This window comes from Bolinopsis microptera, chromosome 11, assembly GCF_026151205.1.
Source record: "Bolinopsis microptera isolate Bmic1 chromosome 11, MBARI_Bmic_1.0, whole genome shotgun sequence".
Taxonomy (NCBI): Eukaryota; Metazoa; Ctenophora; class Tentaculata; order Lobata; family Bolinopsidae; genus Bolinopsis; species Bolinopsis microptera.
Genome location: NC_087082.1, coordinates 12,500,064 through 12,514,365, shown reverse-complemented (window position 1 = coordinate 12,514,365; position 14,302 = coordinate 12,500,064). Strand labels below are relative to the sequence as shown.

Sequence of the window (14,302 nt, the reverse complement as noted above, 5' to 3'; positions counted from 1 at the left end):
CCGTCAGGTCGGGCAAGGAAGGTCGGTGGCAGGACCTGGAGAGTAGGTGTGAACAGAGGCTGAGTGAGGTGTACCCAAAGAGCAAGTTACTCCGTGTAGCTACCTCGCTGCTCAAACCCGGAGCTTTGGATGAGGAGACCAGGAAAAACGTCGACCAAGACATAACCGTGAGTTTTTAAACTGTTGTGTGAAGTTGCGAATAAGTTTAATTGTTGCCATGGGAAAACCCCGCGGAGATGAGAGAAAGTTGTTAGATTGTTTTCGTCTGAATGCTGACATATTTGCAAGCAATTATCAGTTGTAGATTGTGATTATTATTACCAGAGTTAAAATTAAATTTGCAAAAGCTTCATCCGTGATCTTACTGTCTGTGAAAAGCACACCTTAATTGATATCACTGTTGCATATAATTAACTTCGAAATAAATCTGACTAGACATAATTGCCCGCATCTTACAAATATTAAAGAAGTGACATTTTTTCTGTGTCACAACTTGAAACTTTAAACATTTAAACTCAGTCTATGCTGACTGAATATTTTCTAACTTTCCCAGTTACCCCAGATGACACTACTAAGGTTTTGTGCCATCCGGGGACATAATCACTTGAACTAACCGGCCTCTTAGCCTCTATAAACTTGTTTGTTAGTCTTTGTGAACACCACTGACTATGTCCACTTATATCATTATCCGCTAGTAATACATGCTCCATCTTAACGTGTTTCTTTAGGCGTCCGCTATTCATCAGTTAGCTTCAGTTATTTAACCGCTATAATCCAATAGCTGTCCGGTGTCTTTTGTGTCACTTAAATCCGGCAAAACGGACCCGTATTATTCTTGTCCAGTTTGTTGTAATTGTCAGGATATAAGCTTACTTTAAAATAACTTTAACTTTGCTCGTCAGACCAGGAGAATATCGTGAAAATATTGGGAGTAGCGATCACTTGTCAGTATTCGGTCTCCTTCAGCTAATCAGCTTGTAATTATCTTGTATAACTTATCTTAGATAAAGTACGAAGCCCTATTTTATCCTGAATATAAAGTTTATGATAATCAGCAGTGCAATATTCAACATCATGCCTGATGCCCCACCCATGCATTAATATTCATTAACATGGCCATGTTTGATGTTAATGAATATTAACGTTTCTATTGTTTCTTCCCTACGCTGTATTTGTTACGCCGCGCAGGCGGATTTATTTAATTATCGATTGCGTTACTTTACCGGTCCCTTTTCCGCAGCTATAAATTCAAAACATCGCCTAATTTTCTCACGTTTTGTTCTTAAATCTATACTTCAAACTCCTGAATGAAAGAACAATTTTATTTATTTATTGTTAGAAATCTAATAATATTGCATGGTTGTTTGGTAAACAACAAAATAGATGAAATTTTTGAATTCTCAATGTAACCATATAAATGTATGATGGGGATGAAGTATATATAATAATAATACCTATATTATATACCTATATATATTATATAGGTATTAGGTAAAGTATTTAGAGTGAAATTAATTGCTATCAAAGCTAACTTCGGAGATCAAGATGTAAGAGTTTGCATGACAAAACTTTACATCATTAATAACCTAGAACCTGGGGTAGTGTTAGCTGAATTTAAAAGTCATTAATCGTTTTATGAATTTATATGCGTTCAGGTTTGGGAGTTTAGTCGAGAAGAAACGTTAGTGGAGGGTTTAATGAGCATTTACCAGGAATAAGCGAATTTTATCGGGGTCAGTAGATTACAATAATTATAGCTTGATTAGTACTGACCATGAAAATCGTGTGAAACAGACGAAAATTCCTAGAGCATGTCAGTTTGGTGATAATTGGTTCCTGATTAACGCCGTTTAACTGAGTAAAATTTTTCGTGCAATTTAGAAACGGTCATCAAAATGAGTTAATAAGAAGGTCGATTTCTCGGTTATTTTTGAGCTTTCGTTCAGAAAATAATTCGGGGCCCTCAAAGGGGGGTAACAAGAAGGCGTTACAAGTGTTACAAGCGTTCTATAATACAAAATATGTATCACCTCATCAGCCTGCTTAACATGTGCTCGACCTGAAATGTAAACAAACAATTATCACCTCCTCAGCCTGCTTAACATGTGCTCACTATTAATGTAAACAAACAATTATCACCTCCCCGCCAGTATCCACATCTATTATCTTGATAATATGGTGGTTTTGAGATGATGTTTATCATTTGTAGAAATAAATGTTTGACCTCTCCAAAATTTTGATTTTGCTGAATTTTGGGAGGTGGGAGAACACCAGGATAGCTCAGTCATTCGACCCGGAAAATGCTTTCGTCAATCAAACCTCAGCCTTTTGGATTTTTGATCATTTTGTTTCATAAGCAATTTAATTTGGTGACGTAAGAAATGTCAGCACGAAGACTGAAGAGTTAGTTATGTATGAAAGTGAATGGAAAAGGTATCAGACAGGCTGAAAGGTAAAATAGTTGTTGAGAGGTTTAACCAATAAAATGAGGTGTTGTTTTCTAAAGAGATCGGGTTTAAGATCGGTGTTAACTGATAACCGTTATTCAAGACAAACGTCAAAGTAAGCCTGAGGGCTTCAGGGCCGATTTGTAATTATTTTGTAAAGTGCGATTGTGCGAGGCGACTTGTGAGGTTGGAGGACGGAGACACCCTTGCTATTATGCCCTGGACCACGGCCAGAGGAGGTATTATGGGGATGTGATTTGATGAAAATATCAAAATTATGAGTCCCAAGTGCAGGAGTGGATTCAGGTGTTCATGAGCGGTACTGAGTGATCGTGAGTGGTCCTGAGTGGTGGTTGATGGGATTGGTAGTTGGAGTATTTGGCGGGCTTCAGTGAGATTACAATATACTCCACAGTCCACACGCTCATAATTTTAACAAGTCGACATTTAAATGGTGATGTCAATTTTAACCTAGCCCTTCTGAGCTACACATCATGAATCAGTCATGTACTCATTTTTTTGTCGTAACTGATACTATCCTGAGATTTATTTCGAACAAATTTCTAATATGTATATTGTATTATTTGGGACACTATTTGAAGACTCATCGGGTTGATGGTCACACACATTCCATTCAGCAATTCAAGCCAGCATAACTAGATTCAGAATAAGTTAGCCTTTACCTGCATTTATCTGACGTGCATGAATGCAGAATATTCTCGAATGTTGTTCAATTATCAATAGTCAAATCATTTCAAATGATACCCACCTCTGCTCGATCCAGCCACTTGACGCGAACAACCACTTTTTCGCTTGAATAAGAATCACAAGAAACAGATCTACGTATAGAATTTCTTTCTTTTAGTCTACATTTTAGTTTTATTTGATTAAATCTCACATCCTACAAGGCATAAAGATTATGCTTTAATAAAAGTAAACGTTCCAACAAAAAAAGTTGCCTTATACTCATAAGCTATTAAACCGAGACCATTGTGATAAGTTGATAAGTTTACCACACACACATACGTCACACAAACATACTGAGTAACGACTGTGTGGGTCGTCCATTAGGAACATATCCCGTGCCTGTGAGCCTAACGTGTTGCATATCTGACTAACGATTTACAGCATGTGAATTAAACCAGTCGATAACAAGTGGTCCATTATAATAACACTTGTTTTAACTATCGTGATTATTGATAGTTGCTGATTTGTTACTTTTCTTGACAGCTGTTAAAGTTATTCGCCTTTTATTCTTAGTTTAAGGTTGCTGGCGTATTATTAATGTAATTTGTTAGGCTTTCGAAACAGTTATAAAGTTCATTACAAACTTGTATAAACTCGTTTTGCTGGAGGAAGGTCATAAGTTATGTTTAACTCATCTATAAGGATCATTTTCTCTTGCTTGAAGCAGTCAGCAATAACTTTTGTTCATCCTCCTCCCATTCCCTCTCCTCCTCCCATTCCCTCTCCTCCTCCCATTCTCTCTCCTCCTCCCATTCCCTCTCCTCCTCCCATTCCCTCTCCTCCCATTCCCTCTCTTCCTCCCATTCCCTCTCCTCCTCCCATTCCCTCTCCTCCTCCCATTCCCTCTCCTCCTCATCCCATTCCCCCTCCCCTCCTCCTCATGTATTAATTACAGAGTTAATTTTACTCTGCGAGTGGTAGTCTGAATATCTCTAATTAAGACGAAATCTATATAGCAGCGACTCTGTTGACGTCAGCAAGATGAAATATTAAGTTACAATCCCTATAATATTAGTAATAATTTGTTAAGTTATGTTATGTAGTACCAGTATCCTACCACAAAAAGGTCTCGCCTGCGCCCTGTTAGTATCAATAATGCATCAAATCTGTATACTCTTGTCATCAGCTTAGGATTCGTATAATTTATCGAACCGGCTGATTATAACAATTAACAAAGCAATAAGCATACCCGGTAATAGCGTATTTTCTCTGAGGGAGTCGCATCTTCACTGCTCCAGGTATTTAATAATAATTGTCGTTACAATACTTGATTATTACAATGAGCCTTTTCTCGTGTCACTGGGACATGTCCATTATGCACCACGCACCACCAACACTTATCCTAGCCCTCAAGTATTGTAAATTGCACGGTCTGGACGTACAGTCAGCTCGACTCCAGTTTGGGCAGTGCTCAGATTCTTATTTCATTGACTTGTGGATTGTGACCTGAATATATTCGTGAATTAAGTTAGGTGGACAATATCCCCAATTGGGGAGGGTTTATTGCTCATGGTTTATGCAGGGCTGGTTGGTCCGTGGAAATGGTATTGACTATTCATGTATTGTTAGGTTGTTGTGAAACACATGCAACTATAACTGCTCTGAGCAGCTCTGTACTTGACTTCTTGTGAAACTGGTAGACTATTAATGTTTATGGCCCGTGGTTCTTTGTTACGTCTCCTGTGTACTATGTAGATTGTATACATTCTTTGGTTGTCCTCAGCTTCACTTCTCAGTGTAGAAACGTATGTCTTGATATTATTGTAGCTCCAAAAGTTGCTCTCTGCCCAGTTTAAAAACAGAAAATTTATGGCAAATGGTACGTGAGGGGATGTAGGGGCCGGGGGGCGGGGGGTGTACCAAACAATGTTGCCTCCGTTTTACCATAATCTTTTATAACACGTACTCAAACAGCATCTTCTTAACAGTTTGTCCAGCATGTGTTAACATGTGTTAACATGTAGTTTACTAATGAGTGATGACTAATGAGTGATGAAGAATGAGTGATGAAGATTTTGAGAAATTATTCAAAAGACAATGACCGCATATTTTGCCACGATCATTTACATTGACTTCATATTACAGGCTATAGTCAAACCTTAGACTTTAATCCTGCTTGGCCTTGGCGACCCCTCCAGCGTAGGTCCAAGAAGCTTATTAACTGCATTCCACGTTAAACTGTTTTCAACATGTATCCCAGTTAGTTATCGGAATTCCCGATTGTAATTATACTGATAATGATCTGCATTAGTAATTATACTGATCAATTTCTGTATGCCAAACATTGCTAATGCATGGAGGACGAATAACCAAAGTCATTATATTAGCTACTTTAGACGTTTCCTCGTGCTGTTTATAACGCCGTTTTTTTTGGGGAAGCAATGACAGTTCAATCCTCATTAAAGTCTAAATGGCGACTTCACGGTGAATTATAGCAGGATGTAAGCTACTCCAGGGAACCGGACACGGGGGCGGAGAACAAGAGCGGTAGACACAATAGTGGAGGGCACGAGGGCGTAGGACACAAGGGCGGTACTTTCTTAAAAGGGTGGACACGAGGGCAAATGACATGAATCACTTTAACATCCAGGACAAACGGTTTTTTCAATGTTCTCAACAGTTTAGCTCAAAGAATTGGATCTACCCACGTGTAAATTTGAAACAAAACATAGTGATGTGACAAATAATCACCCATAGGCCAGATTTAAACGAGCCAAAAATTGATAGATTTTCCCTAAATATCTCAGCCAACTCAGCAGCAGATTTTGGGATTTGGTAACGTGCTTAGACCAATCAAACACTTCCTAGATTTTTATGTGACAAACTTGGCATTCAAAATATCGCAGACGCTGACGCTACGGTTACCCGGGTTTAGATCAGGGGTAGTACGTACCAAAACGGGTATTTAATTTGGGTAGACGAATTTCACTGAGGTGTGTTCACTCAATTTCAAACCATCAATCCTCTCAGTTAAAACGACCATCATTTGGGACGGTTTTTGTTCCGCCTTCGTGTCCATACTAAAATGAATCATGTGATTCGCCCTCGTGTCCACCCTTTCAGGAAAGTAACGCCCTTGTGTCCTACGCCCTCGTGTCCTCCGATCTTGCGTCTAACGCCCTTGTTCCGTACGCCCTAGTGTTCTATACCTCTACTCAGTGCTCAATTGTTCTCAGTTGTGAAATCAGAAGACGACAAAGATAGTTTCTAAAGCTATTCGCCATAAACAATGCCGTATTATTATGTTATACATTATTATTTTATATTATATTTCTTTAGTTTCATAAGAAATAATGCAGCCTGAGGCGCCTGATGGATCAGTACTCAGTAGTGCACTTTTTATGTTACATTCCACCAGGGAAAACTGAGTTAAAGTAAGATAATCCCAGGCCAATGCATATTGCATAATAGTCAATATATAATAAGTCAATTCCATTTTGTATCAGTTAACAAGATGGCACTATTGTCTTTCAGCAAATTCCAGTTAGATATGAAAATTCCTGAACGCGATTCTATATACTAACACTAATAATGACCTGCAGTAGTTATCATGATCAATTAGTAAATATGAAAGCTTTTCCACGATATAACTTTAATAATGATAGAACTTACGAAGCACCGCTATTGCATGGAGAACAAGTGGTCACTGTTCCTAATCCCAGTCCACCCTTTTCTATGAGTGCACCCTTTTTTGCTAGTTCAGCTTATAATTTACGATTTTATCAGAATTTTATTTTTCCCGGAGAGCGCACAGTGTGCCCAGAGGCTGCAAAAAGTATTTAGGGTGATATTTGCTTTCCAGATAAGTTTAGCCTGATCTGATCAGAAATAATCTGAATTTTCTAACAAAAAAAGAATTAAGGGGCTATCATTTTTGGTTCTTGAGATATCTTGAATCATATACACCAAATTGGTATGAAATTTATGAATAAAATTCAATAGGATAAGAATTAATGGATGAATTGGTCGCATATAAACTAGAATAATAATCTCTAAACATGTCTAAAACCATAAACATTGTTTTTCATCATTATTATATGGAGTTAGGGGCCAGATCCAATAAAAATTGGGTTAAAAATACGAAATTTCGATTTTTGCAGGCAAAATTCGATGTTTTCATCATTTTTGAAGGACAAAATTTCGTTCGCATGGTACCAAAGTGCAGAATCAACTTCCAGATCCCAGTTTTGGGAACTATTAACTAAGTTATTTGTTATGCCTGATACCTTACATTGACAGAAAAAACATAATGGGGAACCCAAATTTGTCATCTGACACCTTCCCATGGCCATAAGTACCCCCAGCCTCCCTCAAAAAATTTGACTGCCAAAATATGGGGATATCACTATTTTACCCTTAACTAATCATGGGGGCAGTTTAAGAGTCTCCACATGTGTTTTAAAGTAACCTTTAGGTATGGTTATGCCTAAGAATGACTATTTGGGAACTATTTTCAGCTACTGCCCTAAAATTTTGGTAATTTTATTGAAATTAGGGTCCTTTAAAGTTAAAATAGGGCTAAATCTACCATTTTTAGACCTTAAATTGCAAAAATAATGATTTCTGAACTGTTTGAGAGAATCAAGATTGCTTTTTAAGTGTTTTTGGTCATTGTAAGGTCCGGAAACACTTGTTGAGGTGATTTAAAGGCTTTAAAAAAGAAAATATCAGCAATTTGGGGCTAAATTACCTTATTTTGTAAGCGCGTAACTCAATTTAGCTCAAAATAACATTGTTTTTGTCCAAGAAAATTCGAATTTTGATCAAAAGCCATGTATGGAGGTATCAAATGAAAGCTCTTGATAACCTCTTTCCATTTAAAACACAAAGAAGTAGTTTATAATTGATATAAGTGATAAAATGGTCTAAAAATGGAATCAAAAAGTCCTAAAATTCACAAAATTTCTGTCTAATCTTAAACCTTTGATGGCCCATAAAAAAATGATGCCACAATATCACACTGTAAATTTTTCTGAGATTACTCTAAATGTCCTATACTTACAGATAGCGTGAATTATGGATGCTCATCAAAGTGAATTTGTCACTTATTTTTGTAATTTGTTCAAAAATATGGCAAAAAACGGCAAAAAAATGTAATTTTACACCAAAAATCAGGTTAAATCAATATATGAGGTCAAAAATCCTTCTAATCATCTTGAAACCCCCTTTAAACGATTTTTCATGCAATTTTAGGTTGGATAGGGTAGTTTTAAATTGAAAATAGGCTGGTTGAAGAAAAATACTGACTTTTTGCAGAAAATCGGGCTCGCGGGCACACTGTGGAGCGGTTCTCACTATATTGCGATATTTTCGCTTGGAATCTATTGTTGATTCCAATCCAATCATATCCCAATGTCTAGGTATATATGATATTATGATCAGAATGATTGGTAAGATAGCATCGAGGTTATGCACTATGTTATGGACTATCGTGCAACTTATGAAGCATAAATGTAGGAAGACATATTTTATATCGTCATTACGGTAATCAGTAATCAGTAATGGTGAATATGTCCACAAAGGGCTTCAGTCATTTTCATTGTTCTAAGCTACATTCGACAAAAACCAATTTTTAAAGACGATTCGCCATGCACACAAAAGGTCTTGTTAGCCCATGAGTCATGACTACAGAGGGCATATTATTTGTACAATACTTCATAATATAATATTTCTACTTTTCTTTACTGTTTAATTCAATGTGAAATAATGCAATCTGAGGGACCAGCTGGGCATTTTTTTGCAGTATAGGAATTTTAGTATGGGGGATCGGAGTCATTAGCTAAAACGTTTCACTGTGCGACTGGTCATGAGAACACTATTTTATTGTAATACGCGTTACTAAAGCTCCAGTTATTACAGATTTTGTCTATTATAACGGTTAACGGTCAGTAGCCAAACTCGATCGCTTGTTTACTATTGTTTAGCAAATCTGAAAATGCGCCAGGCTGTGAGGCCGTTTGCAAGTTGTTGGTTTGAAGCGGCCCGTAAATTTGATTACGTAGTCACGTGACACAGCTCGTTAATCTGGTCTGAGTGGTCCTGCCTCAGTTCTGGGTCTGCTGGTCACGTCCTTTTGTTGCTGTGACATGGGCCCTCGCTAGTTCGTTACTCTTACTGGTATATTTGCATCGCCTGATAACTTGTTCATAGCTAATTTCCAGATTTCTTGCGGTTAATTAATGTCACATGAAGAAATAGAATAGTGAATAATTATGAGTGATTGATTTGAGAGATTAACGGTACAAAATTACCTAATAAGGGCATCTGTCAACACTTCACGATAATCTGACCATGAGATTATTTCTTTGCCCTGTAGCTGTTAGTGTTACAGTGTTACACGTATTATCGCCAAATGCTTTAGAGTTTAGACGCACTGCAGTCTGCAGTTGCGGTTGCTAATTTAATTAAATACTCAAAACACTGACGACGTTGGCTAGCAACCCCAAACCTGAACTGTTATCTCTCAAATCTGTACTAACAGCTCCTCAAAATCTGGCGGTCAAATTGACACACCCATAATACAGCATCATGTATTAGTCCAGCAATCATTACATTGTGTCCTTGCTATGTGTTGTGCGTTTAATGAGGCTTCGTTTCTCGATTAATGATCCAATTAAATGATCATTGTGCAGTGTTCCATTGCTGGTCAACATCACACTTGGTCATGTTTTGACATGCTCTGTTTTGGGTTTAGGTTAATAAAAAGGGATGTTTTCTCAAGACGTTGTTTGTAATTATTTCACGAGCAGAACGGTATGTGACATTTGTGCGCTGTAATTGGCTTTGTAATTGGTAAACAATCGTGCTCCTTATTGATATGAAACCAATTGTAATTCTCAGCGAATAGTTCCGAGTGAACAGTTTCTTATGAACTGCGTAGTGCGTACACGTAGCTTTTTGTAAGTTCATCATTTCTCTCCTGTTCATCTTGAAGATTATGCCTCCTTACTTACCAACCCTCGTCAGCTTATTAACTCTGATGTCATTTTTTAAGTTATTGAAGTTCACCTTGTTGCTTGTTCGCGATGATAAATTTCAAAATTGAAATATCTTGATATTTTCTCTTGGTTGTTCTTTGCTACTATGCTAGTCCAGTAACGTCATCAATTAGAAAGGTTATCTAACTTCTGGGCTTATTTTTTATGATCTCGTCCAGTCTGACAACTAAATTGGGCTATTTTGCCTGAAAGCCAGTCTTGTCTGGCCCGGTCCAGCCACCAGATTGTACTCTCAGATGCGGTTTTATACGGTTAATGAATGGCGATCAGGTCGGTTCCCAGCACCAAACCTTTGCTATTCTTTGAAGTCCCATTTTTGGGATGGTTGAACAGTACACGAGTTAAAAAATAGATCATTCTCCACAGTCCAGACAAAGAACTGCAGGTTATTCAGATCATTTGTACGGAAATAAGTCGCGTCGTGTTGAACATCGACCGTAGGACAACTTTATGAGCTACCATTTTAACGGTATTGTTAGCATGAAGTATTCTTGGTACTGTGTTCTCAGTATTAGTGTTGAATCAAGCTTTAATCCTTTCGACAGTTTTTATTTCCTCTTTCATTCATTAAATACTGTTCATAGCGATAAAAGAAAAAATGTTTAAGTTTGACTTTTGACATAGTATAGTGTTTGGCGAAAGAATATAAATGATTGATAGCGCAATGTTAAATTATATCCTCTATCCATCTCAATTTAGTCTTAAGATAAGCTATCACGTGGTTTACAACTTATATAATACTTATTCCATAGAACATAAACATGCGGGTGCTGAGCTATTTTCGTATTATTGGACACGATCTACGTGACTGAGTTTGTAATTATTGAAACATGTGTTTGCTCGCTGATTGGTTGGGTACTGATTGGTCGTGCTGTGATTACTGATTGGTCGGAAGAATTGAGATAATTTGTATCAATATCATTGACATTATGATGATACTTCACCTCTGTTGCGTAACCTGAAGGTTATTGAATTGCTTATGGTTCAACTTCTCGTCAATTTCAGATATTGCCACGTTTCATTTTTCTCGTATACAGAAATGTAAAAGGTCAAATTGATGATGTTTCTTGGAGTCTCAGATTATGTCTATTCTTTATGGGCTACATTGTATTGAAAATGAGACTTTCGAAACATGTTGCACAGTGCACAACCTCTTGTGGAATTACCATGTCTTATAAACGATATTCAATCCAAATGCAGCTTTATGGCTTCTTCTAAACGCTCAATTCTTCATGATCAGTAGTATTATTGTTTCTACAATAGACCTTTATCTAACCTTTAAGCGGAAAGTCTGAGTGCTGTCTATTTTTCATTGGTTACATTGTTGCAAACCACATCACTAGCAACTGTTATCACACCATTTGAAAGTCAAAGTTCAGATCAGTCCTGTTCTATTATTCTGCAGTCCTTTCTAGAACACTATATTTACTGTTGTACAGACATTTTTCCGGCTACCTAAAATTTGTTTCCTCGTCCCGGCTCGTCCTAATTAATTATTAATTCAAATATTAGTTTACTTTTCTTATCATTTTATCGTATATTTACTTATATAGTTTATCTATCCTTATTATTATATATTTACTTATAGTTTTTGCAACTTTCACTGAGCATACGACCAAGACATGTCGTGCAATCTGTTGTGGAATCGCAATATCTTTGTTTTTTATACAATATTTCATTAATTTACCGCCTTGAGCTTCTTTTAGATGGTACACATTCGAGAACCTCTTTGGTGTCTGAGCACTGTTTGTAAACTTTTATGATTAATAATTTATGCATAAGCCACACTTCCAGTTTCCACTATATTTGACCCTAATAAACCCCCTAGCTACCCGATTAACTTCTCCAGTAAGCCGACATACCCAGAGAATGACCGGAAATGTGACGACCGAAATTGTTGGCTCGACGCTCTACACCACTGCCACTCCAGCCATCAGCTCCGCTGCTGATATTTCCATAGGAACCCTCCTGATCTTCTGTACTTTGATTGGACTACCAGGAAACCTCCTCGCCTTCATGTACTTCTGGGGCAAACGTAATCATTCCTACCCTGATCTTCTCTACACGATAATCAGTGCTGCGGACTCTTGCACGTGCGCTATCGCCTTCCCTATGATATCCTCACTCTTCGCCAACAATCGGGATAAGTCCCTTTTTGGCAATGGTTCTTTCTGTGGTATCTGGGTTGCTGTTTTCTTCTTCCTCCTCCGTTTCTCGCAGTTCATGGTGGTGGTGATCAGTGTAACCCGTGCCATCTCCATGCGGGCTCCCTTCTACCAAGTTAAGAAACTATACCTGACTGTGGCTTGCGTGCTGTACGCTTGTTTTCTCCTCACCCTCGAGGCGTTATTCTCTGGTACTGGTGTGCTGAGTTACCGTTACATCCGGCAAGTTGCATCGTGTGTTACAGTCAATAACGTGGAGGACTGGAGGTACACCACTTTTGTTTTTCTCAACCTGATCATTGTGGTCCTTGTTTCAACCACGGTGTTTTGTAGTTTTGCTCTGACTGTAACAACTCTGCTGAAGGGAACCAGGACCGGCAACAAGGACTTTAGAAAGGTTTCAGTTACGATATCCATCTTCACTGCAGTATTTCTGATGTGCAATCTCCCGCTGTTTCTCGCGGAAATGCTTCAAAACGTTTTCACTTGGATTGAGTACTGGCCCGGACTGTTAAACCCGTTTATGTCGTGGTACGGGTTCTTTGTTGGCTATCGGCTTTGTACGGCTCTAAATGCTACGGCCAACCCTATCCTGTATTTTAGTTTTATGCCGAAGTTCCGGATCTGGATCCAAAAATGTTTCTACAAATACAAAGCGAGGAATGATTCGACTGGGATGAAGATGACCCATAAGATTGAGAATGACCAACCTACGACCAAAACATCTTACAACGGAAAATGCACAAAAAACTCCATCTTTTATGATAGCCAGTAGCTGGTAGATAAAAAGACTGATTCGCTGCTACAAACTTATCTCAACAGTTAAAATTCATATTTTGTGCTGTATTGAATCTGCTGAATCAGATGGTGTTTCGTTTTCATTTCTTTTTGAGAGTCAGGTCAAGACAAATTTAAGAATGTGGTATGTGACCCAAGAACGGATTCAATCTGCTATATTTTAATTTATCGTAAAAGCGATCAATTGTTTTAACCTCATTCTTTTCTTTCTTTTTGGAAAACCCGCATTACCCATATTAATCAACAAATACTGGCGGGTAGTATTTAACAAAAATTAAATTGCTTGAGCTTATCTTTGCAACCTTACTGGAATGATAAAAACGGAATCGAAAGAAACTGTGTGTTCTACCAAACAATTTTACGATGACGTGTGCACAGTGCACACGGTGTGCCCCTTTTTCCACCACAACCGCCCATCGGGTCATGATGGAAAAAATAAACGTTATTTACATTTTACAACGAAACATTTACACGACATGGAGCTAATAGTAATATCAATTTAAAACACAAATCAGTTTTGCCATACAATCTACTTTATCGTCGCATCTCAGGACTGGTTGAACAACATGAACGAGCGAGATAACAGCCTGAAGAACAGTAAGAACCTCACCTTCACTGCGTTACCTGAAGTTCGGCAGACTGGCAATGTAAGTGTGGTTACCAGAGGGGATACCATGACATGGCTCGGAATGGTTTATTGATGAATAAGAAAATACAAATATCTGTTGTATCAAATAAGTGGGGGGGTGAACAAATTCATATTATTGATTCGTTTGCAGAAAAGGTTTTTTGATATCTAGAAGTAATTACACAAGTTAATGGATATATTTTCGGTTGCCTGCATGTGTTTGGTTTCAGGTTGATTCGAACAGACTAACTGAGGAAGAGAAAGCCGAGAACAAAGCTAATCCTGATAGGATAAATTCCTACGATTACAGAGCTTGGGACAGGTTTGTGTTTTACCTGATGCTGTTTGTACTTTTATATCTTTATCATTCCGTCTGATTTGTTGTGGGTTTTTGGCTGGTTGTCGATGTTTGCTCTACAATGTATGTGGCTCCGATTGGTGATACTTCATACAATATATGATGAAATGTGTAGAATTTGTGGTTCAGTTCGGGTCCAAGAGCCAAGAAAATCGTTGATG

The 14,302-nt window shown here is 37.9% G+C and overlaps 1 protein-coding gene across 1 annotated transcript in view; it reads left to right on the top strand.

Moving 5' to 3' along the window:
* LOC134823450 (sperm-associated antigen 1-like) overlaps positions 1-14,302 on the top strand; it is a 99,050-nt gene that overhangs the window by 50,052 nt on the left and 34,696 nt on the right. Inside the window, exons 3-5 of the mRNA XM_063834909.1 lie at positions 8-167; positions 13,707-13,802; positions 14,014-14,105. Coding sequence (XP_063690979.1) covers positions 8-167; positions 13,707-13,802; positions 14,014-14,105 — 348 coding nt within the window. The remainder of the gene's footprint in view (positions 1-7; positions 168-13,706; positions 13,803-14,013; positions 14,106-14,302) is intronic.